The sequence below is a fragment of the Engraulis encrasicolus genome, chromosome 19 (assembly GCF_034702125.1).
Source record: "Engraulis encrasicolus isolate BLACKSEA-1 chromosome 19, IST_EnEncr_1.0, whole genome shotgun sequence".
NCBI lineage: Eukaryota > Metazoa > Chordata > Actinopteri > Clupeiformes > Engraulidae > Engraulis > Engraulis encrasicolus.
In genome coordinates this window covers 44,314,287-44,340,661 of record NC_085875.1, presented here as the reverse complement: position 1 = coordinate 44,340,661, position 26,375 = coordinate 44,314,287, and the positions used below count along the sequence as shown (strand labels likewise).

The 26,375-nt window shown below is 41.6% G+C and overlaps 2 protein-coding genes across 2 annotated transcripts in view; both read right to left on the bottom strand.

Annotated features, from left to right (window-relative positions):
• LOC134435502 (peroxidasin) overlaps positions 1 to 17,544 on the bottom strand; it is a 99,202-nt gene extending 81,658 nt beyond the window's left edge. The window contains exon 1 of the mRNA XM_063184523.1: positions 16,903 to 17,544. Within this exon, the coding sequence (XP_063040593.1) occupies positions 16,903 to 17,087 (185 nt within the window). The 5' untranslated portion in view covers positions 17,088 to 17,544. The remainder of the gene's footprint in view (positions 1 to 16,902) is intronic.
• Positions 17,545 to 20,265: 2,721 nt separating this feature from the next.
• The window catches only part of myt1lb (myelin transcription factor 1-like, b), a 165,651-nt gene continuing 159,541 nt past the window's right edge, over positions 20,266 to 26,375 (bottom strand). The window contains exons 24-26 of the mRNA XM_063184522.1: positions 24,527 to 24,670; positions 22,694 to 22,756; positions 20,266 to 21,276 (exon numbers count right to left, since the gene is read on the bottom strand). Coding sequence (XP_063040592.1) covers positions 21,136 to 21,276; positions 22,694 to 22,756; positions 24,527 to 24,670 — 348 coding nt within the window. The 3' untranslated portion in view covers positions 20,266 to 21,135. The remainder of the gene's footprint in view (positions 21,277 to 22,693; positions 22,757 to 24,526; positions 24,671 to 26,375) is intronic.

Sequence of the window (26,375 nt, the reverse complement as noted above, 5' to 3'; positions counted from 1 at the left end):
GGCTGGAGTATTTGTGGGAGATGGTATTTGTATGTTGATTCATCATCATAGCTGCCATTAAGATTGAAATCTCCGCTGCCATTTCAGCAACTTGTAAAGCATGATCCAAATGCTGACATGACCAGCGTTGCCTAGGCAGTGTTCAAATTTAGTGGTACAATATTGAAGCCACATGGGAAGCACTGTAAGTAATTGTCGTGCTTGAAATGTATTCTCTCCTACTGAAGGGAAGCTGCCGTGTCAAGTAGGCCACATGCTCCACTGCACTGGAAACAGCAAGGCTGCCCTGGGACTGATGCCGTTTTCCCCCCAACCCTTTACACGTCCACTGAAAACACTTTTTTGTTACTGTGAATTTCTAGGGAATTTCTTTGTATGCATGTCATTTCCAAAGTTGCTTACCAAAAAAATGTATTAGCAACTTTATTTTTTGTGGTTTTCATGTCATATCACTGATTCTTGAAAGTTTGGCAAAAACATGTCCCTGCAGTAAAATATTAATTCTGTTGAAAATCAACTACATTTTCACAAACAAAATGAACCCAGGTAATGGCCAAGGGGTCTGTCACACGAATACATTTTTGTTTGAAATATTTAAGTGTAATTTTATTACTTTTCATGGCTATAAACCTGTCCACACCCTGTAAAAACGCCTGTCCCAAGGACTGGCATCATCATTTCAATTGACTTAAAATACAAAAATCACTAACAGAATTGAACAATATCACCATGATGTGGAAGACCATATTAAAGTGGTTCTACAGATGTGCACAAAGTGGATGTAAAACAATATTTACTATTATTTACTGATTGCTCCAACATGTGTCCAGCATATTGGTCACCACCGTCAGATTTTTTTCTAAAAGACAATAAAATCAGGTATGCACAAGGTAATTTTCATTACTGAGGACCCCTTTTCAAACCTTTAGCTCTACTGCCTACTTCACCATCACTGAAGCTCCTGTAAGTTTATTTTTTTGTCCTCAATTTGTTAATTTGTTTGGACACTGGTACTGTCCCAACCATAAACTGTCAACACCGTCGGGGGTTTTAATAGTATTGTATTACATTAATGTTAATAGATATAATTTTTTTCAGAAAAGGTATGAAGCACCCAAGAAACAGAGCGAAAATGAAATGGCTAATGTGAACAAACAATGCATAATATTTAAAAGAGTGCTTTTTTGTCTCACACCGTCAGATGTCACCACCGTCAGATTTTGTTCTGCTCATCATGTTGTTCCATATTATACTAAATTGTGCTGGTTAATGAAACATTACTAGGCATGTTAGTAATAATTGTGATCCAAAATGATACTCTAGCCACCACTGAGGTGCATTTGGAGGTTTTTTTGTCAGAAAACCTGACGGTGGTGACATCTGATGGAGTTCACCAAAAAAACACATGTTTTACGTGTTTTTAGAATATGCATGCAATAAGTATCTACAGTTATGTTGAATTGTTAAAGTAATTCACTTTAATACAGTAAACATGTGTTTTTACTTCTAATTCTGTCTGCCGCTGTTGACAAAACAAGAAAGAGCCCATTTTATGAAAAATGTTAAACATGGGGAGCTTGGCCAATGCATTCACTGCACAGCCAAGACCTACATCTATGATAATACACCTCTATATTTTGGATTTGAACAACTTAAAAGCTGTTTTTTACCACATTTTCAACAACCAGTGGCTTACTTCCTAGGTAATCTAACTAATGAAGTAAAAACACATGCTCATACTGTGCACACACAAAAATAAAGTGTTTATGCAAGATGCCATTGACTTGAGAGGGCTATTTATTTTGCTAAATGCAGGTACTAATTAGGCCACTTTCACCACTCTCAGATTACTGTCACCACTGTCAGTTCTTAAGTCACCACCGTAAGAAGGAGTTTTGGACATTTTAAAGGAATGTGCTTACAACATTTTCCTTAGGAGTTGTTGAAATATCAAAGTAATAGCCAATTTAAGCCTACACGAATATTTGTGAAATTACAAAAAAATGTTTGTTGTATTTAGGCGTTAAGTAAGCATCGTATGACGGTACATATTTTAAAATTAGAACACATGAAACAGTATTAAAATAGAACAAAAGTGAATTTTCAACATTTAAAGGCATATGTGTGAACCAAAAAATACACATAATCACTTAAAAACTCCAGATACATATGCAACCAAATCAATACAATTTTAATAACTTTTTATTGTGTCTGACGGTGTTGACAAAAAACAAGGTATGATCGGAGAAAAGCCTGATTTCTGAAAAAAATACATAATGGGGAGATTGGCCTTGTGCATTTCTGAAAAGCCAAGAACTTACTCTACGAGGATATACCATATAATTTTTAATTCACTTTGTTTTTTTCTGTCAACATTACAACCTGTTTTAGCCACTTTCTCAAGAATCAGTGATATGTTATATAAAATTGCCTCCCTAAAAATGATAGTCGTGTTTGTCTAACACCAGCTAGCCCACTACCACATTCACTAACAAATGTTCTGTGGGAAACACAGGAGATCATTGATGTGGATGTCCTGATCACCACTAACTGCGGTCAACAAGTGCCAAAAAACAGAAAAAACAAACCGAAACAAAGCTTGAATACCTCGGCTCGCACAAAGTAAATGTCAACAAAGCCTCCATCAGCCAGCCAAAACATGTCGGAAGCTGACCTGTGAACCTGTGAAATCGCTATGTACTCTCTGCTGCCAGCCACACACAACACAAAATAAAAGCTGTTTGCCCTTTGTAGCCTCACTGTAATAAAGAGAATGGCAGTCAAAACATGGCCTCCCTGCTCGCACTGTGTTCTACTTGCATTCTGACTGGGCTGATATAGAGTTGCCGGGATACGAACCTGCGACTAACGAGACTGCGTCGTGGTGATCTAAGTCAGAGATTCTCAAAGTAGGGGTCCATAGCAGATTGCCAGGGGAACATGTTTGCTACAGTATTACAGCAGTAGAGGCCCACATTTAAGACAAAAACTGACATACTGTATGCTCTACTTTTGCCTCAAAATGACTATTTGGGACAAGTTTGGTAACTACAATTAGGGTTCCTTGGCAAAAGCTCCTCTCAATGGCCCAAAAAAGATTGAGAATCCCTGCAGTACCTCTGCGCCCCTTCTAGGGGTCCTTACCCCCCAGTTTGAGAATCCCTGATCTAAATATTCACTGACTCATAGCCTGTCAGGGCAGCCGTTGTGTTTATATTCCACAAAATTCCGTTTCTTGGCAGGGAGCACCAACCAACACTAATGGAGCTTTGGATTCACCAAATTAGTGCCAAGCTTGGCAGCCACAGCTAGAGTGAGGGACACAAACTGTATAGTGTAGCTATGAAACATGCAGGGATCTAAAAAGTCATCATAGAAAGCCCTGGATTTTAACGCACCACTAAGTGCTTTCCAAATGTCATATACAAGTGTCATAACAAAGACATTACTACTTTCACCATCATAGCAGGGTCATACCTCTCTAAAATATTGATTATTCTCATATCACAACCTCTAACCAATAAGTGGAGTAGCCTATCAAGTAAAGACATAACTATATAACAAGTGTGGCTTTTTACTTTGCTTGCTATTCCTTCAATGTCCTGATTCAACATACATTAAATTACAGTGTCAATACAAAATAGTGTTAATTCAACACTAAAAGTGTCAATTTGACATCTTCTAGATTGTAGAGTACTCTCTAATTGTTGAATTAAAGCAACAGCACTACCCTGAAGTGGAACTTGTGTGGAATGTGAGGTGATGGCAAGAAAACCCATGACAACATCTTTTGGGAACAGGATGCAGCTCCTGGTCTTGCAGGTCCGCAGCCTGCCAAGGGATACCACAGGGGAAATTCCACAGTCCAAATGTCCAGAGTGATAAAGAGCACAGCGTGTGATAACAACATTGGTCACAAGTAACCACCACCGACATTGGGTCGCTTCCTTGCCTATGAAGTACTTCAAATACTAAGTAGTGTTGTTTCATGTTGTAATACTGTACTACAGGCATGCACTGCATTAATTTTACATGATAAAATAGATATCCTTTACAATGTCAAATTGCTGCAGAAAAACAAGAATAACAGTGAGGGTTGCTTTAACCATCTTGGATGCCATCCTGAATATCTCAAGTATAAACGTATCAGAGCTGGATTCAGAATTAGATTTTGATGTCAAAGTGTCCAAATAACGCACTTTCCCATGCATTGACACGACAGAACAACATCAACACAAAGTGCGAAGACACTTCACACCTAGCCTGACTCTACTCAGCTTCGTGAGTTGACATGAGGTTCTGGAGGATTCAGATTTGCCCTGCTCCTGAACCGCCATGTGGTAGAAATGTCATAGATTCATAGTGTAGACGTTGTTGAGAAGGGAAAATCTGTGAAATGTGACAGTTGTTTCAGCCAACAATGGCCGCTCCCATGGACTCATCCACCAATGTTGATTCTGTAATCTCAACTGTATTTTCGAATCTGTGAGTAGTCAAAGGAGAAGCTCATTAAAAATGTCAGCCAATGGTTTCTCCAGTCATATAATGCAAGATTTTATTTTCATAAAACCACGTTTGCAGATCTACACATATAGTGTACTTCCACATGATTGTTTGTGGAGCATGGCAGAACCCACTCATCTGGCAAGAGTCAGGTTGCATCACACCATAACTAATCATAAAAATTCCACTTTCGCATTGAGATGAATCTGGATCTGAATGTGAATCTGGAGCTCTGCTAGTGAGCCAGGTCGGTCTCCCGAAAGAATACACCATTGTGTGCCTTTTGAAATCAATCATTAGTTTAATTTAAAACTTATTCATGAGAAATGTGACATAGATAATTTCTGAGAAAAACAAGGTACAAATGGGCAGGTGCCAGATCAATATGTACCGGTATTGCACTTCTTATTGAAACTGTGAGCCATAGAGCCATTTTTGGCATTAGGATCCATCATATAAAATGTGAAACACAAGTGTGTTTAATTTGACTCTGCAATAATGATCATAAAAACATAAAAAGCACTCTGCATTAGCAGAGCTGGTTGTGAAGAACTTCACCTGACAGTATCTACAGTGCTGCAGGGTCAAGTCCAAAAAAAATCCTTTATTGCTATGTGGGTATTACGTTTTTCTCAAAACACTTGTTATGTTTTTCTTGGACTAGAGAGAGTTCCTGTTGAAATGTGGGTCAGCATAACAATGATTAGAGAAACAGATGAAAAAGTCCCCGAGGTGTACAGTAAAGCAATCACATAGCCATCTAACCGGCACACAGGCAATGGCCCAAACTGACACATATACTTGAGTACATGTATGACGCTCTTTATGTCTTAAGTTATATTAATAAAATCTTCAAGTTTCTTGTGTTTCAGACATGTAAAAGTTTTAAATCATGTCACACTTCAACATGTGACTCTCGAAACATGTGAGGTAAAAGAAAAAAAACTTTTACATGTCTGAAACAAAAGATACTTGAAGAATTCATATACCAGAATGTCCAGCTAACCGGATGAAATGGCATTTCCTGTGCTATTAACATTTGTTAGAACAAATACTAAGCCTGAAAAGCCACAGTCAATATAGATGTACACCTCTGGAAACTCTATTATGTAATAGTTAATGATCTCCTAGTCCGAAATCGTCATAATCAGCTGAAATGACAATTAATTGACAGACGCTACTGTGTGCTGTCCACACTTCTAAATGGATTGAATCAAAAGTTAGATTGGATGTCAGTTGAACTCACTTTACTTCTCAACATCACCTCTGCCCATTTTAACAGCTGTGGGTTGCACGTTTACACCTCAACCACCTTTCATTCCACAAAGGATGCCAGCAATGTCAGCCGAAGGGGAAGGGAAGGCATCCAAGTGTTTGGCTTGGATGTTTCTACCCAAGCTCTCCAGTTCAGCTTCACAAGTATTAGCTGCTGCAATCTGATGCAATCTCCGACACAAGCCAACACTTGACAGCCAACAATGGCCTCCTCCACTCTGGAAAAAAACGCATTTCCTTTGTCAAGCAACCAACACCACCCACCCAGTCTGTCTGTCTGTCCCATGCCCTAGGCTGCTGCTGAGAAGATGATATGAGGGACTCAAGTGTCTATCAGATGGGGTCTCTACACGTATGTCTGCCTATGGCAGCGCAAGAGTGCACTGTCAAAAAAAAACTAAGGCTGTCATGGATGAAGACACCATGTCCTCTTAAATCTCTTCTCAAAACATGCCCAAATATGAAATGTATGAACGTTTTTTTTTCCAGACACACAGAGCAGCTTCTTCATAACGGCTCAGAAACAATGTGGGGACCGGCCTGGGGGTGACGACCGAAGACAAACCTTCACACAAATGGCAGCGTTACAGGAAGAGTGGGGCCAGGAGTGTTTCTTTCAACGGCTATATCTGGGCCCGAATCTCCCTGTGCAAATTAGCAAAGCTTTAGGGATTGCTCTGGCTTTGCATTCCACAATGCCGCAGAGAACGAACGCCTGACAAAGCCTGACTGCAGCAAATTCCACACAATGGTGCTTCTCTTCCCTGGCCTGACTCACTCTGTTTGGACTGGTGGCTACTTTGGGATTACAACAGGACCCCCTCCCCAACTCCTTTGGCAGGAGAAAAAGAAGGTACATCAAGAGAGTACAGATGACAAGACAGGAATCGTGACCGTTTGACCTCAGGCAATTAAATGAAACTCTTTTTTTTCACTTAGGTCCCTTTACTCAAAGAGGCTGTAAAATTTGGCCTCACACTGAGGGGCTCTTGCGTGCCACTCTTACCCCTCCACTCAACTGTTAAATGCCCCCTAAAAAGGCAATCTACCCTACTACCCACATGACCAGTCCCTCATTTCGTTCAAACCCAAACACCACAGTCTGGAGGGAGATGGGCGAGATAAGCTTGTCCTGTGTACATCTCTACACACAAGACCCTGACACACAAGAACCTGCTCAGAATACACATAGCTATTCATATGAGCACCTGAGGACAGTATGTACAAAGACAGTATGTCTTAAAGACGCCAGAAGATTGTTTGCATTTAATTTGACTTTTTAAACTATCCGAATGAAAACAGGCGAACATTTCGCACTAGTTACACGTACTGCAGTACATCCATATACATATAGTACACAAATGCATGTACACATAAAAACGTGCCATAACAGGGCCATGTCAAAGATAAAAGATCTCAGGAGGCAAAGGGACAAGGGGTGTTTAGCTGTTGTAGCCTTCAAAAAGCAACAGCTGAGGCCCAAATGCTGAAACTCAAGCAAGGCAGTTGGAAAACCCTCTCCCACACTGATTTGCAAAGCAATGTACTGTATCCTTCCACTTCTCCAGATGTGAAGGAGGCAAAAGAAGGGGACTAAAGGGAAAAAGGAGTAAGTAAGACACTCTTACGTAATGCAAGTCAGTCACTCTAGAGTAGTGTTTCTCAACGGGGCGGTACAGCCCCCTAGGGGGCGTTGGGGAGCCCTAGGGGGCGTTGAGAAGGATACAGTTGAGAGGGTGTGGGGCTTAGTTGTCATTGGGAGCATTAGTCCATTTGATTTTTTAAATACTGAATATACAATAATACAGTACAATAATGTGTTTATGATGATGTCAAGGGGGCTTTGGGAGGCTTAGGATGAGGTCCAGGGGGCATTTGTTCAAAAAAGGTTGAGAACCACTGCTCTAGAGATATTGTAGGACTGTTAATTCTGACCTGTCTTGTGGTAAAAAGATGGGACAATCTCCACATGTCAATCATGTTCTTCTGTTTAATCAGTTAGCCTGGTAAACCAGCGCCACCGGCTGGACGCCAAAGTTTTTCAGCTAGCGAGTGGGTCTGGCCTTGGATCTGAGAACGTTTGAACGCTGTGCCCTGAGTCAGGCAAAACCAATCAAAACGCAGCGATTTGTTTTGAATCAAAGCGGGCGGGGTTTTGAGGGAGTGACGACGAATCTCGCAACACCGTTGGGAAAGCACATCAACGGCAAAGAGCACCGATTGGTCAGAGTCCCAGCATGGTTTTAAAAAACAACAGGTTGTTCTCATCAACAGTCTTCGAAGGTATCGTTCATCGGGGCCAGACTAAATTACTCCGGTCTCACATTTAGGCTGGTTTATCAGGCTAGTAATCAGTTGCAAAGACACTCTTTACAAGTATGCGGATATGTTTAAACACAGATATTTATTTAAGCCATTTACATATAAACACAGCATGTGGATTAATAAAAAATGGCATTGTGATAGGTGTGTTTTAGTAGCCTTGCGACCCCATCCTACGTACTGTACTTCCACCAAAAGATAAAATTGTAGTATGGAATGGTCAGTACAGAGTTTTAAAAGGTAATTACCAAAATGAAGTTCAAATGTAAACGAGACAATGAAACGATTCGTTTTGAAAAATGTCCATACGTGTCAGCGGCATCTTAGTTCCTCTAGCCTTATGGCAAGCAAAACTATGGTTTCATTAAACAAAGTTGTGTCATGGCACTTCTTGACAAACACCAAACTTGTGGACTAAGACCAGTTTCCAGAGAAAGAGAGAGAGAGAGAGAGAGAGAGAGAGAGAGAGAGAGAGAGAGAGAGAGAGAGAGAGAGAGAGAGCGCAAGGAATACATTTACAGAACGACTGCCAGTGTGGGCCTGTGCAAACAACGAACACTTGTCTTCATAACTTCTCTGAGATGGACTGTGATGTGTGTGCTGCAGCAGTTCTGGCAAGCCCAGTCAAAAAATGGGGGATGAAAAACAACTCAAGGGATGAAAGTCTGTGTGGATGTGTGTGACAAGGCCCCCTCTGACAGCCCATGTAGAATCTCTCACTGTCATCTCAGACAGGACTGATGCCATGGCTGTGGAATGCATCACTGTTCGTCGTGTACTTAGTACTTACTCTCCAGCAGGACCACAAACATGATTCTGATGGACACCTACGTTGGATATAGTTAACTGAGCGCACTCACATGTCAAAAGTGCTAGTTTCCCGCGGCCAAAAGATGACGCGACTGTGTGCATGTCAAATCAGTGCACGTTGCAAACAAACCAAAAAACACAGGTTGATTTTAGGTTCAACTTGGTTGTCTTCTAGAGGGGACTGCAACTTCGCTTAAAAAAACTTCTGAGTGACATTTTGGTTAATGTCATATTTTGATTAATGTTTAATTAATATGACATAGCGCCAATGCACTTCAACAGGACAACTTGTACAAATAGATTACATGGTTGAACCATGAAAATAGAACATTAACTGATTTTCCTTGCATGGGAAATTTCAAAACGGACGCTTTAATTTGCGTGTCACCACTGCAAAAACAGTCTCTAGTGCCATCAGTCCAGCATGAAAGAGCAGGGACACCGTCAGAGAGTAGGTTGGGGGGGGCGAGGGGACGGGGGGACGGTGGGTGTTCCACAAACATTGACGACAGACAGAATTTAGCTCATGAGCAGAGTGGGCCATGTCAGGGGAACGGGGCAAGTAGCCCAAGCATGTGGACGTCTTCCTGTTTGTTGTTGGCATGGGGACCTTCTATTGTTACACTGTTGTGTGCTCAGTGCAGCAAGCATCATTAGTGAGACCAATGACAGCGTCATGCTGGGTTTGAAGCAAGAGGAGGCTGCCTGCCAAAGAAGACTGAGTAATGAATGGCACGCGATGCTACAGACAGCAGATCAGTCTGACAGCAGCCAGCTCCAAGCGTATAGCCAAATCTTGCCACGTATTGTAGGCTATAACCAAAGCTACATTTCAGAGCCTCTTAATGCATACCATTTATTTATTTATTTATCCACCTTACTTTTATTACCTTTTAATATCTTTTATGCGTTTCTTGTGCTATTATGTTTTTAAGTGTGAGTGTGTGTGAGAAAGGTGTACCACTACTGCACAACAATTGCCCATACTGGGACAAATAGAAAGCTACTGAGACTGAGACAAGATACTACCATAGTACGACACTACTATGACATTACACAGAGCCTTCCTTGGTAATACATTATGACTCTTCTTGTAACAAATTAATAACAGGAGCCATGTCTTAACAGATTAAAATAGCATGTCCTCACACCGTAGGAACGGATTGATGTAATAAGATAACAAGTGCCTAAAAAGGCATTGTGTTATATCAAATAACATTTTCATCCAGCATGTTCGACAAAGCCATGGGAAACGCATTCAGATCACCTTGCTGAACAACTGCTGAGTTAAACTGGCACAATGTTTTCTTGATACTACAGCTACTGCCTCCTAAATGGTACGGACTTTAAAGTTAGAAACATGCCCTGATTGCTTTGTCTTAGCCAAATTCACCTTTCCCATAAACAATAATGCAACTCAGATGCTTCTCCCCTCTTCAGGCTGCATGCAACACAAAAGACTGTTAACGAGTATATAGGGTTGAAATGCACCAAAGTGGTCCTGTAAAACATGCATGTGCTCGCGCACGTGCACACACACACACGCACACACACACACACTATTTTTAGTAACATGTGTATGGATGATGTGAGGGCATCTCATCTCAGAGTAGCAATGCTACACTCTAGACAAGGGAAGGCACCACTGCTGAGAAGAGGTGAATAACCGTGAATGCACGAGGAACCGTCCAGCAGCAACAGGGCTGTAAAGTACTCAGTGAGGACATGGGTGGTCTGTACAGTCATGCTGGTGAGCTATAAATCTAGCCTTCAGCTTTGTGTCAGTGGGGAAATTTGCTGTACATGTGGGGGGGATGGGTCGATGTGTTGTATTGTAAGGCCTGATATCTGGTAATTAACATCTGCGGCTCCCTCTGGCATTTTTATGGTTTCTTTGATAACAGTTCGTCAGGGGAGAGGCTTGTTGATTGTACTAAGTCTAGCGAATCACACTTGAAGGCCTAGTTGGGCTAATGCTAGCTGAGACAATACAGCCAATAAAGCAGAGTTCAAAACAATAATCATGATAAAAACAATAAAACACCACCATTTCACATCAAAGAAGCCATTAATACTAACAGTCCTGGCTAGTGAAGTCCCTACAGTTACCAATCTTAGTGCGACAGTCAATATTTAAATCCACATACGAGCATTTGTGTAGTCTAGAAGCATTGGTTGCTTTTAAACTACACAAATGCTCATAAGCAGTGAGGTTTAGGGCTATGGTGGAGAAGAGAGTATAAGGATACAAAGATGCAAGGATAGTTTATTGGTCAAATACATAGAGCCACCACTTCTTTGAGGCATGTAGTGAAATGAAAGTTGTGGCATGTGGTATGACTGCTAAGTGCTGAACAGCTGGGCAGACAGAAATCAGAGCAGGCGGCAGCAGATAAATACAAGAAGCAATCATACAACCATAGGTATTTGCATTGAGTAGGGGTAGCTCTTTTTCATGCAGATAGGGTGGCTGGCAATCCGACTCACTGCGTGCTGAAAAAGTGTAACTACATCATAACATTGCTATGGCATTAAAGACAGCCTTAAGTAGCAGATTAAGACTTCGTCATTACCATTTTGGTAACAGAAAGCTTATAATTGAGGCTCTATTTGAAGGGGTTTTAAGACAGACAAAGAGGTTGGAATGGTAAAGTACATAGGGAGCAAAGGGTTGGCAGCTGCAAGAAGGTTTGGGAGTAAGTTAAGGCTTGTGGTTCCTCACAAAATAGTTACACTAACATGAAGCTTTCATGAACGCTACAAGACGGCTGCCTGGAGGAAGCATGTGAAAGAAGACAAATCTCATGTACAAATAGTTGAGAGCAGAAGTAAAACAGGCAAGATGCAAGTCAAGAGTGTGGAAGGCTGCAGAGGGTTTACAAGAAGGTCTGTGATTTCATCGTCAAGAGGGCTTTTGTCTGCAGTCAGGACCTCGGGAGAACTATTAATTATAATCAGCAAAGGCTAGCCAAAAGATCTGGATGAGACATTGGATGGTTTCATCATGCGGAACTTCATAGATGATGAGCACATAAAAGTGGAAGATGAAGACGTTTTGCAGACATAAAGGCTTAAATCTGCCTTTTCCCCCTAGGATTTCCCCCAAAGATTTGCATTTAAACCGTCTCTGATAGGACATTGGAACCACCAATCACGTTACATTTGCATTAGGAATTTTCAAGGTCTCAAGAAAGACATCTCCCTTGTGGCAATAAGTTTACCAATTATTGCCCACACTGACGAAGCTCAACAAAACATCTGAACATTTTTAAGTACAAAGTTGGTCCAGTTTGGTCAAAGCTACCATCCCTCCTTAGAACATAAGACATGGCTCATTTGTTCACATTACTGCAAAATGAGCTTCAGTCATGAATCACGGTACTTCAATAACACATCTGTGAGCCACACAAATGTCCAAGACATCCATTAGATATCTTTGAAATGAGATCACCAGTTCCATTCATCACTTCCAAAGCCTTATACACAAACTGGACACATTATTGCTTCACAACTCCACTTGACCAAGAGCAGTCCCTGGTAACAACCACAAATTCTAGAACCTTTGGCTACCATGCTGAACTGGCAGAAGAATCAAGGCCATGGCGATGTGACGTGACGACACACATGGCCCAATTCTGGGTATCCCATTGGACGTCACGACGAATTCCCAAAACAAAGCAGAAACAACAACAGAGCTGTGAGTGTGTCAGTGGACATCACTCATTCCCAGGCTCTCCAAAGGAGTTGGCCTGTCGGGAGGCTCTTTGATCTGAACACCGACCAGCAGACATAAATGGACACACTGTTTGTTGGGGCCAAAGCTAGGCCTCATGGGGTCAGCACAGCCAGTCATCTGGCACTAACCTTGTGCACTAACCGGCTCTCGCAGTGCACACCAGCAGCCTCTCCTAATCCAGGAACATGGGCCAAACCATCAGCATCAATGCACTGAGGCACTGAAGAGATGAACAGAAAGAGAGAAAGGGGGAGGAGGGTAGAATAACAGAAGGAAAAGTAGGCCTATATTGGTAAAAGGGAGAATGGTGAAGACAGACAAAGAGAGAAAGATGTAGAAGTAGATTCAGAGAAGTAGACTGAAGGACACAGACAGATGTAGAGGTTGAGAGAGGGATGGAGATATCTTTTGAAAGAGAGGGTGTGAGAATAAAGATACAAACAAAGAAAGTGGGAGAGAGTGGGGTTGAGAAAGAGCGAAACAGAGAGAGACTTGGAGATATAGTACTCAGAGACAGAAAGGGTGGGTGGGATAGTTACATTTAGACAAAAAACCTTTTGGATCATTCTGCAACGTGTGACTGCACTTGAGTGATGAGGAATTTCCATCTCAACTGGGAGCTGCTGTCAGCCTGGGTCAACATGGGGGAACCATTCCACATTTTCAAAACCAAAAAGTTCATCAGCCAACCAATCACACATTGGATCAGTTTTGTTCTGCACTGACAATGTCTACTGTGAATACAAATGCAGATAGGCCACACCATGCCTGAGCACATGGAACAGAATGCTAATTCTCTAGGTATGAGGTTTTTTGTTAACATGCAATGTCATTTTGATAGCACTTCATAATGACTTGATAATGAACACTCATTTTGCACAAATGTCATCCCTATTTCTCTATAAAGTAGTAATAAACATATCTAAGCAGATAATGTGATGGATATAGATACTAAGTTTCTCGAAGTTCACTGAAGACAGGGTGGCTATAATCCTTGCATGTTTGTTGTAATGGAATTTGGTTAAAAAAAATCTCAAGATATTAATACACATGAATAAGCACAAACGTCAATTGAATGAGGAGGGTGCATAGTGCACCAGTGCTAAGTTGAACACTCTGCAGTCTCTACTACAAGAGACAGACAGTCTGATGAGTGAGTCTTATGTAATTTTACACATTCCTCTTCGTGGACACATTTATTTGACCTCAGAGGCACTTTGTGACCCAGTTGAGGCACTGCTCAATCAGGACCCAATGCAATCCACTTGCCAAACAGATGTCACGTTGTGGGGCCCTGTACACATTCCGCTGCATCAACGCTTTATTGAACATTTACCCCCCAAAAAAGAAAAGGGAGAAAAAAAGGAAATTATTGCTGCTTCATATCACAAAAGAATCCTCATTTCACAAGAGAGAGAGAGAGAGAGAGAGAGAGAGAGAGAGAGAGAGAGAGAGAGAGAGAGAGAGAGAGAGAGAGAGAGAGAGAGAGAGAGAGAAACAGTAGAGGAGTGTACAAGTAAGATTTACAGAAAAAATAATTAAAAGGGGGGCCAAAACGAATAGCAGACACGGAGGAGAGTCGTGTCCTAACAAGACAGCGAGGGTCTGTGGAGGAAGAGGAGAAGGGGTGGGAGAAAGGAGGAAGGGAAGAAAGGAGGAAGAGGATGAGGAGGGAGAAAGGGAGAAGGGAGGAAGAGGAGGGGGGGAGGGGGAGAAGGGAGGAAGAGGAGGAGGAGGGGGAAGGGGAGAAGGGAGGAAGAGGAGGGGGCAAAGGGAGGAAGAGGAGGAGGAGGGGGAGAACGGTGCTTGCTTCCACAGGTGGCAGTTTCCTAAAACTTTCCCTCTGCAAGCAAACGGGACCCTTGAGCAACCCAGTTCACACACAGCCCTCCTCATGTCCTATCCACCAAGTTCTCCAGTTTCTCCAGCATCACTACAATGTCACATACGTATCTGTGCGAGTGTGTGTTGGCATGTGATTTAAAAGTTAGGGTGCACGCATCCAAAAACCCCTAGTAATCCAGGTTCCAGACCATTGTAGAAGTTGTGTGAGAGAGAGGTCTACACAATGGGTATATAAGCTCTAAAAAAATACACGTTATTTAACAAATTACAACGTTTCGCTCCACTAGTTAGTGGGATCTCGAAATGTAGCCATTTGTAAAATAAAATGCGTTTTTTGGAGTGCAGCATAATGCACATTGCTTTGCCTTTGAAACACTGTACTAGTAATTGAAAATACCCTATTACTTTCGCACTGCACTACTATGTCATTACACAGCCTTTAGTAAACCATGATGTCTTGGTCATAGCCATTCTGGTAACAGCAGCTTTATAACAGAGGCCTTGTCTTAACAGTTTATAGTGCGCATATCCCTCTCTCACACTGTATGTGTATGCGAGACAGAAAGGGATGACCCAAAGGAGAGAAGAAGAAGACAAGCGCCTGAGTCCCATTTCCAACCAGCAATCATCTGCTTTCCCCCAGCTGCCCTGGGAGAGTGTGGACTGGGACTGACTGACTCACTCCTGGTGCATTGCAATAGGTTTCTCAGGGCTGCTGGAGTCCTGCCTGACTACAGATGTTGCAGGCCGGCTAACAGGGGGAATGCTGCTGCTGCTGGTGGTGGCTGCACTAGGCCTTGTTATAGGAAGCTGACTTGTTCCTTTGTGCCGTGGTGCATGGTTGAGGCTGAATAGGGGCCACTGTTTGCACAGAAGTATACAGGGCCGGGAAGTGAACGCATGTAGCAATCACATGGGTCTATTAAAACCAGAAGGGGGGAAACATGGCACAAATTTAAGGCGGTTCTTGCATTATTCAGTCGCCCCCACACCTCTCTCTGGGCTATATGGGTAAAAACTATGTGCAGCCCGACAGACTCTGACCGAGACCTTCTTTTTACATGCACAAGGGCGGTCCTGTTCGTAAGGTGTCGGTCGGGGCGGCATCTGAAGTGGCACTAATCTTGTAATCTGCCTGGGTCAAACGCCACCCCTCTGTGCATCTCCAGACGCCAGCTATGACAGGGTCAAGGCCTGCCCTGGCCCCCAGTGCCAAGTCATGGCAATCAAGCTGATGTATGCCTTTGTTTCTCCTCTAATCCATGTCCATCCAATACAAAAGAACAGTTCAAATGCCTTTTTTTGTTGTTTGCTTCGTTTCATGTGCTGCCTTGCTGAGGCCTGGGCCTGGGCAGCCAGCGGCACCCCTGAGGAGAACTTCTCACTCATGCCACGCTATGATGACACATGTCAGCTGGGCAGTGGGGAGGAAGAGAATCAAATGTATTGTTTCGTGGTAAGAATAAAGGAGGCCTATGAGACAAGCCGTGCCCACTGACCAAAGACAGATGCACTGTGGTTTAAGAAATACGCCTGTTTCACGTTTCCTTTCATTGGGTTTCATGACTCTTCTGGAGAGGTCAGTGAATGACCGCGCATTGGTCATCATCTCTCAGTGGATCTCTATGTCCGCAAATCCATGCATAATGACGTTCAAGGACTATGGTCATTGTTTTACGTCAAGTTCGATGCGGTGAGCTCCATATTTCATCGGTCTCCATTAACATGACAGCCTGCAGTTGGACTCTCTTTAGGGCTATTGAAGAACTTTTTCAGAGAGTGGGACAGCTGCGTTCCAGTAATGGCAGACAATAATACCGCTCTTATCGGAGAAGAAACCTATCTGCCCTTCCTTGGTGTCTCTCTCCTGTCTGCGCATGAACGACGAGTAGAAATATTTGGGCGAATAAGGTAATCATATGAACAAATGTAGTGGGTATTGTAACAGTTTTGGCTTATTGGGTTTCACAAATTGATGTCGACGATGTATGCAACAAAAAAAGTAATGGCAGAGAAACTTTGTCCACCGTCAGTGCAACAAAGGCTCTGGTAGACATTCGACAGGAGACTCTCGCGAAGCCTCTTTTCTATCACCACAAAGTTCTTCGCCAAACGCGTGAAGTTGGCCACAATTATCAAGACATTCCTTTGATTATCGACAGTAATACATATAGCATACAGTTCCTGCATCTTAAGGTTGGTTCGATAACTTGTTTTGCAATTGGCAACTTTACTAATTAACCGGACACTGGTTTAACTAGGTGAAACTGCACTTGATGTATCCATAAAAGGTGACAAAGACCATAACTGAACTTTTAACACAGCGTGCCTGTAAAGTGCAAAGAGGACAAAGCGGCAGACCATCCGTCCCACCCCTGCGACTTTCCATATAATAGAAGTGGTCTACTTACAGGATGGTGGTTTGTGGAGACACGGCAGGTACAGTTTCCAGGTTTAAATGCATACATCTAACGGTAGTGCGAAAGCATAAACAGCGGCTTGGGCAAGAGGAGACGACGTGAGGACCACTGATGAATAGGAAAAGTCCAACCGCCGCTAAAAACGAGGTTAAATTTCGGCCAGTCCACATCGCCATTGCAAGCGAGTCAGCCGTGCTGAGAACTCACCGCTCGCTACCCCTCTCGCCGAGTAACTAACATCAGTTATTCTAAAGCTTTGGAATTCGGCAGTCACCATACGCTCCCTCCGGACAGCAGAAAAGTAGGGCAGTGTTACAGATGATGTGAGACCGGTAGAAGCCAATCAGAAACTCCTCTGACAAATAGCATGGCTTAAAGCCCGTCCTACCATCTATCAAAGTTCATTAAATATATAATAAATATTTTGGCGCTGTGTAGTGATGTGCACAGTCCATGGCTATTGGGCCTGTGATATGCATAGCATAGCAGAGCGACGGGATGTTCCAAAACAAATGAGTTACATAATGCAACAGTTTGACAAAAATATCTGTCTGCAAAAGCAGCTTATCCTTTAGTTTGTTTGTCCTCTCATTAAAGAAGTAGTGAAGGAATCATATGCGCATTTTACGCACACCAAACTTCAAACTTTTACGCACAAATTCTATTGCTGGGGCACGAAACAAAGAAGAAAAAAAGTAATGTTCGATTTGTAGCCAGCTATGATAGAAAAAAAATCTGAAGCGAGTCTTGGGACAGGAGCTGACTAATGCCTGTTCTGATGCGTGTTGCAACCTCACCTCACTTTAACTGGAGTAGGACGCCAGCCATCAAATCATCATCTGCTGCTACTACAATTACTTTCTCTGTTGAAAACATTACACGCATAGCTAAGAAATTCCATTGGAATGCGTCCTCTGTCCAAATTATTTTAATTGCTTTGGTTTCTCTGTCTTGCTGTGATGGCTGTCTGCAAACTTCTTTTAGTGCGTAATTGGCACGAGAGTGCCGCCCTCTGCTGGTGCTGTTTTAGAATTACAGTCTACAAATTTGCAGGCGCAGGCCGTCTGAGTTGCTGCTCTTGCACTTTTCCTTCTTGGCAAAGAGTTACAGACACAAACCAGCCAGGGTGTGCCAGCTTTGTGTAAGGGTTCACATTCATAATATCACTTCCTAGAAATCCCTAGCGTTAAAACAGATATGAAATTACAATAATATAAAGTCTGATGCAGCAGAAGGAATTTGAGAATTTGCAGACTGGCCTTTGTAAAGTGAAAGCCCATTGGGAAACGTCAACTTCCATTCTCATTGGGACACAGGACTCCACAGCACACAAGTGAACACTGCACACAACGAAATTGCATTTATGCCTCAACCCGTGCAAGGGGCGCAGCCCTCAACGGCGCCCCTAGGGAGCAGTGCGGCGGTACGGTACCATGCTCAGGGTACCTGGAGGAGGATGGGGGAGAGGACTGGTTGATTACTCCCCCCACCAACCTGGCGGGTTGGGAGTCGAACCGGTAACCTTTGGGCTACAAGTCTGACGCCCCAACCACTTACCCATGACTGCATGCTTTTGGGCTACTATGGGGGAGACAGACATCAGGAACATTGCAAACTTGTGGCAACACAATATTTCTTTATTCAGAGTAAGATGTGTCAACATCCAGCATGACAAAAATTGTACAAATTTCACAATTTAAAAATGAAATATCACAGCAACTTGTGATCTCACACATTTATAGCAAAATTAAAATGTCAACAAATCCATGCTGTGTAGTACAAAAATAAATTAAACTTCAGTTCCACGGAGAGCACAATAGTTTATACAAAATCCTGTTTTGTTAATGAGTACTTAAATCAACCTCCAAATGAACCGGTTAGAATAAATAAACTCTGATGAATTCACAATAATTTATATGAAATTTCAGCATTCTAATAATATGTGATACCTTTTTTTGTGTTCCCTATGTAGATAGTCATGGATATCTTCTTTCTTTTTTTAAATTTTGATATTATGTACCAACAGTAGATGAGCAGCAGGTTTGTGCTTAAAATCCCTTTTTCCATTTGTACTGATGATGGTTAATTAAAAACGGATGCGAGCTAGTACTCTACTGAAAGCATTACTATATTGGCAAAAAGCTTCAGACACTATGCTGTGGAGGAAGAAGGCATATGCAGCTATGGAAGATGGGGCCCTAAAAGAGGACGCAAAGTACATTACATGAGATCTGGTGAACGACAAGCACCTTTGCATTTAGCTCTCCAAAAAAAGGCCATTTTTTTTCTTCTTCTTCTTTTAACATGGTTGCTATAACAACTAATAGCACAACGGAAAGTCAGGGGGGATGGGGATGCACACAGACCTTAAACTGCATCACCCCAAAAGATTAACTACAGACTGATTTTGAATTCCATTAGTCTACTGGTAAATAAAAACAGAGATTTTTAGTCATCTCTGATACCTTTTTCATTGATTATTTTACCATTTTTTGTACAGTGATTGGATATAAAGTGCAGCTGGGGATCCTCAATATCATCATACCAAAATGAAAGAATAGAATCGTCCTCTAATTGATAATAATATTATTGTATTCTGTGTTGGCGTTATACTTTGATTGGAAATCCCTGTAGTCTCCCTCAGTGATACTGTTGATACTGCTTTCAGTCTTTCTTTTTTTTTCTTCCAATTGCGTGCCAAGAGACACATGGAAATTGCACAGCGCCGCATATTAGGATATATCTTTAGGACAAGTGCAAATAGTCTACTGGCACATCAGTGGGGACAAGTGACCCTGTAAGTCCCGCTCTCATACTCTTACCACATATATAGTCTTTACAAAAACCTTGTATCTCGATTTTTAGGCTGTCAAGTACTGCGCAAGTTTTTGTAAAAACATCAAAACATGGAAACGAAGGTGTCCCTGTGCAAAATTGTACATAAAAGAAAACAGAGGAACTCAGAAGAACAGTTCAATATCTCGCCTTTTCAACTGAATGTCCATATCCCTCCCCTTTCTAAAACTTTTTTTTTCGTATTAAAAGATTTATATAAAAATTAATAATTTACATATAGTAAAAAGATTCATCAGGTTTTCCCAACTATGTTTACAAACAGGAAATTGCATATACCCAAACTGTTTTCCATGTAGATTGCATCCCATATCTATAAACATGTGATTTAATATTGCTGAGACGCTGCCCGATTCTAGCTACAACCATTTTTAAAATTGAAACAAACGCAAGAAATAATGCTAGGATGATGCTCGCAGTCTAAATGGCCATCATCTTGTTGCTGATTGAGAGATAATGGCTATCTACTAAAGCAAATTAAAGATGTTGTTCCTACTAATAGAGAATAGTCCTTAACAGATGGGATTTACACCATAGGGTTTCCGTGTCATGATGTTTACAATAAAACTGTAACATTCATACATCAAGTCCGTTTCTTTCCAATGCTCATATCCAACATCTTGTTTTCTAAATGCCCCCACTCCACCACCACCAAATTTATATTCATATATTATATTTTTTAACAAAAGACAAAAAGAGTTTTCAAGCATTGTTAAAAAATAAAACAATTTACAACCAAGACATTGCTTGGACACATACGTCGTACATACATACTTACATACATACAGTACATACACACAAAAAATCTCATTGAAAAGTCCATAAAATCATCGGATGAAGAGAAGGAAAAAGAAAAGTAAAAAGTAGCTACCTCCTCTCATGTCCTCAGAGTGATATATTGATAGATATATATTTTTTGAATTTCATCATCAAGGTCATCATCTTGACCTCCTCAGCTTTTGCCACTCTGTCAGCTAGCATTAAAAAGTACTATATGTCTGACAAGATTTAGCTTACTGATCCGAAATATACACTAAAAATGTGCATACATGAGCGGCTAAAAATGTTACATCACACTATGATAGCTTATATGAAAACGTACAAAATGTTCATGTTTTTTTGTTTGTTTGTTTGTTTGTTCAAAAACTATTCTGCCAGCAACTAGTATCCTTGAAAGCAAGACAACAAAGAAAGAAAAGGATGTTCTGAAAGCATAACACTTATCATTTTCTTTTGAAAAGAACTGGAGTGAATATTTAACACTGTCTGGTTAAAACCATGAGGCATCCCGTTTCAACTTTTTTTCTGTTAGTGTCTTTTTGAGTAACTGTTTTTTTTTAAATGATAACATGCCTTCCCCTTGCACGGTGGCTACACTTGTATCCCTTGTACCGCTTGTTTGATGTTTTCCAAGAGGGCTTTGTTTTCTGGGCTCTGGTATTGGTCTTGATTCGTGTACATGTCTGTCAGTGTCGTCACGTATGCATCAAAGTTTTGTTCGCTGATTGGCTCCTGTGAAGCAATTGGGGAGGAAGCAATTGACAGTATTAAATGAGATTTGGCCACAGATGTAAATGTCCATACAATAGAAACATAAAGTGACGGAACCATGTTGCTTGGGAATACTAACAACTGTAAGGTGCATCTTGTGAACAACCATTACTGGAAAATGAACTTTGGAGTGGACGTGGGTTACAGGATGGTGATGTATTGTTTAGACTAGGGGTGGGTGATATGGCGATATTAAACCGTGAATCGTGAAATTGAGTACAAGATTGTCTCGAATCTGCCAAAGTGGAGAAATTGTATAGATCGTCTTGCAGTGAGGATATCACCCATCAGTATCAGAGTGATGTCTACTTACTTGGTGTTGTTGTCTTTTATTCTTTACATTATTGTATTTCAATTGTGCACTTCATGAGAGTGTTATCCGTGTGTTTACTTTTAACAAATTGCTAATTACAAATTGCAAGCATGTAAAATGCCTGTTTTTTTGTTTATTTGTTTAAATTTTTTCAATGGATAAAATTCGGATAAAAAATCTGAATAGAGATTTTATGTAAAAAAATCATGATATCATGATATGACATTCTTGCCATATTGCCCACCCCTAGTTCAGACTCAACAACATGTAATGACATAAATCCTATGAATGGTTACACAACATGCAAAACAAGCCTAATGAAAGGTGGCCTGCTTCTTCTTGAGGATAATGTATGAATATATACGTAATGTCCACAAAGCACTAAGACATAGTAATAGTTGCTCCAGCGTATAATAACAATAAAAGCCTGATGCATCTACTTCATCTAAATTTAATTAAAATCAATTAGGCTGCTGGTAGGTTCAGGGAAAGGCTCTTAAAGAATTTCAAGCTATTATAGTGATATTGTTCTCACAACATTGTCCTGAACGGTTCCTGATGCTACAATACAATGCAAGTTAGGCCCTTTCTAAAAGGAAGGCCTACAGCGGGCAACTTCTCAAATGTGCCCCATCAAATGACTGACATTTTCCCATTTATATGCAGCCTATCTCTAAAACAAGCCTTTTCCATTTTGATGTTTGTTTCTTGGCTGTGATGTTAAATTATAACAGATCAACCAGGGACAGGCATGGAATGGGATATCAGTTCATCTATGTTTACCAAGAAAGGAACTTTTGATGACAAAAAACAACTTAGCCTGATCACAATGCAGCAGCCATATGTCAGGTAGATAAACGTCAATGTAGCTCAAATGCTACACTATCCTTGAGTTGTAATTAACCTCACGGCACAATGTCTTTTTGTAGGTCTTTGTCGGGTATGTGTCGAGGAAAGACAGGAGCAGTAAGACAAGGGATGTAGAACAGGCTTGAAAGACATGCATACATGTCAGACATAAAAATGAAGGTGTTTCAATTAGATGATGAAAATGGTTGTTCTTACTCTCTGGTGCAACTGTAAACAGCTGTTGTTTCTAATGGCTGGCTCTTTGTGTTGCAGTGGTTTCTGAAGGGAGGGAAAGGGAGGGGAATGGAGGGGTTTAAAACAAGAGGTCTATTAGCACGATGACAGTATGCTATTATATTATTATATACCTACCTCACAAGTCTGTAAAATATATGTAGGGTTTGGCTTATAGTGCATTTACAAATAAAATTAGGACCAGCTCCAATTTACAATGGTATCTCACGAAGATAGAGTTGCTGAGCTTGTCCTAGAATCATTTGTCGAATGCATAAAACAACTGGGCAATGTTAAAAAGGGGATTTTAGAGGAGGCCTATCTTTTTGTTAGCACTAGGGGGCACTGTTCCACTACAAACACCATGAGGCATAAAGCAGTATGCAGGTTCACGCCTCTAAAACAAGCAGGGCACAAGAGCAAAAAGGAAAACAGAACAGCTTATGCATGTAGCCTACTATGACACCTAATATTGAATCCAGCTCTGAAACAGCTACTAATATTGAGATTAAGCAATGCTGATTGAGTAATAATGAGTATTTTGTTTGTGTTTTTTTTGTGTGCAAAGCTAACGGGATATCAAAGGCCTGCATTTCTTCTCTAGTTGTGTCTACTGAGATGGTGATACAATTACATGAGGCAACTACTCACACCAATCAAGATGAATATGTGCAAGGGAGGCACCAACAGACACCAAAGACCAGCATTTTCATAATACAAAACTACTGTATGTTGCATAATTGAGTTCAAATGAAATATTATATATATATTATATAATAAGGTGACATCAGGTAGGCCTTAATCTTAACTGGCTCATTTTACCTGATGGCTCAATTTACCTGATGTCATAACCAATTCAAAATCATAGGTTGTGGTGTCTAGTATCCCTCTTCACACATACATCCCATTGCCATGTCCATATGTCGGCAAACTATGCTACAAACCTTACGTTTGTACTATAATAGTTCAAAGGTGAGATAAATAAAAAATAAATATTTAATGGAAAAAAGCTGTTTCACTAGCACCTTTTAAATATCTACAGTAACTATGTTGATATTTTGAAATATTACATGAAGTGGCATGTGATATGCCAGTAAGCAGATCTAAGGATTTACGTGAATGTATTTCCCTAATTCACAAGGCCTTTTCTTGAAATAATTCACGCTGTTTTCATGGCCATGTACAAAATGATGAAGAGAAAAGATATTTGATCACCAACTTAGAGGGAATATTAGGTATATTTCCAAAACACAGTGTCTTAGGTTCTGGAAAAAGTTTGGACCTAATCTTTTAATTTTCCAGGATCATTAATTTTCAGCTGCACATGCAAAGCTGTACACCTGCATGATAAGTCAACAGGACCCGATTTCAGTAGAAAATATTAATTGATGACAATAACTGGCAGATTAGGGTCTGAGTATGATTCGTTCATTTGCATTTTAATTAGGAACTAAAAAACCAACACACGAACTGATCAGCTTTAGTAAAGACGTTTTGCAGAATCTGAGAATGAATCTAATCATGGCCGCGGATCAATCCTTTGCTGACAGCTTCTCTTCACCATATTGTGTGACTCGACACCAAGGAAGGCAACATCACTAAATACAGTATTTCCCTTCCTGGTTAAAAAAAACACCCTCAGACCTAACTTACGCATGCAATTAGGGTCATGGGCATTGGCTAACTAAGCAATGAAATTATTGCAAATAAATAAATGAGGAATCCTTATACTGTAACAAGCCATATTTTATATATTTTTAGCTTTTGTTTTGTCTATAAACTTGCCCGCTGTCCGCTCTTGTTGGTGGCCCTTACCATATCAGGGAGCTGGATATTAGCTAAACTGTTAATCACAGACTGGCTGAGGTTGGCCAGCTCATGCAGGAGAGATTCATTTTGCTGTTCAATCACCTTGTTTTCTTCCTCTATCGACTTCAGATTAGTCTCCATTGTGGTAATCTGGGAAGGAGAGGGGACAAAAATCACACACGCACACACAATGGGTTAGCTATTTGAGAAGAAAGGACACAAAAAGAACTAGAAGCTTCTGGATCATCTCACTAGGTTCACCGACAATAACCTAGTTCTCACCGGACGGTGTGTGTGTGTGTGTGTGTGTGTGTGTGTGTGTGTGTGTGTGTGTGTGTGTGTGTGTGTGTGTGTGTGTGTGTGTGTGTGTGTGTGTGTGTGTGTATGTAGCTCCGGAGCCCACTGGTGGAGCTCCGGAGCTACACACACCATCTGGTGAGAACAAGGCTACACCGACGATAGACTACGCAGCAGATACATCACAAAATACAGCACGAAAGTGAGACCATGCAATGACAAACATCAGGCTGGCTGGTGTGTTATCCAATGCCATGTCAAGCCAGCACCAATACTGTTGTATTGATACCAAACACTACATGTATCTTAGCTACACAAATAGTGAGGCAGTCATGGAGGATTGTAATGGTGCGAAGACGTGGCAGATGTGTACCGTATCTAGTTTTAACTAACGTCTTTCTCCCTCTCCGTGCTTGACTGGCTCTGCTTGACATGTTTGAGAAGCTCTTCTTGTGAGTCATTGATTCGCCTCTGTCTCGCAGTGCTCTCAACTGATATCAAAACTGTTACGCTATGTGCATGGACCACAGATGGTTTCTCCGACATACTGTAGACAGGCACAGGAACAGGCGCAGACACACAAACACGCCGAGATGAGATGCACAGCCACAGACACATACAAAAGAGACTCAAAGATACTTGGTTCCATTCTCAGATGTCTCTGAGAAATCTTGTGTGTGACTTCAGGGGAGTGTGTGTGTGTGTGTGTGTGTGTGTGTGTGTGTGTGTGTGTGTGTGTGTGTGTGTGTGTGTGCCTGCATGCATGTGTGTGTGTGTGTGCGTGCCTGCATGCATGTGTGTGTGTGTGCATGCGTGCGTTCATGTGCGTTCATGTGCGTATGTGTGTGGGGGAGGAGGGACGCTTCTTCTTCCTAGTTTTTTTGGTTGCCTCACATGAGGCTGGCTCTCTTTTTTTTGTCAGCGCTCTCTCTAATAGGGCTTTCAGGCCGACCAGAACGGAGCCGGAGCTGGTGCTCGCACCAGTTGCGTTCGGCACTAAAGTGCTTGTCTGCGAACCGCCCGTGTTCATACCAGGCTCTGAACTTTCCCCGCACGTGACTGTGTTACCCGGATGAACCTGCTGACGGCCACGCTGTCGTCACGGTTCGCAGAGAAAAACCTAGTATTTTGCGGTTCGCATTGCGAACCAACTTTCCGGTTCGCGAACACTAAAATCTGTGTCGTGAACACGACAGCCGGTTCGCGATTAGGTGCGGGAACGGACACCGGCACGGTTCTCAGTCGGCCTGAATGCGCTAAAAGTGTTATGGCGGTAGAGCACCACAGGGACTCTCACAGTCCCCTGGTTGCAGAGGGGGAGCATGACAGAGGCAGTTGTATAATTAGGAGTGTCCCACTTTATACACCATACCTCTGCTAGCAGGCGCTGGTTATCAGAGCAGATGGAGAGCTGATAGTTGAGCTACTGAATTAACAATAGCCTAGCTTTGCAAAAACATGTAGGCCTACATTTACTACTAGTCCCTTGTCTCAATGACGATCCTCCAATACTCATGAACGGCCATCCAGGCACTTTGCTCTAAAATGTGCGTTTCGC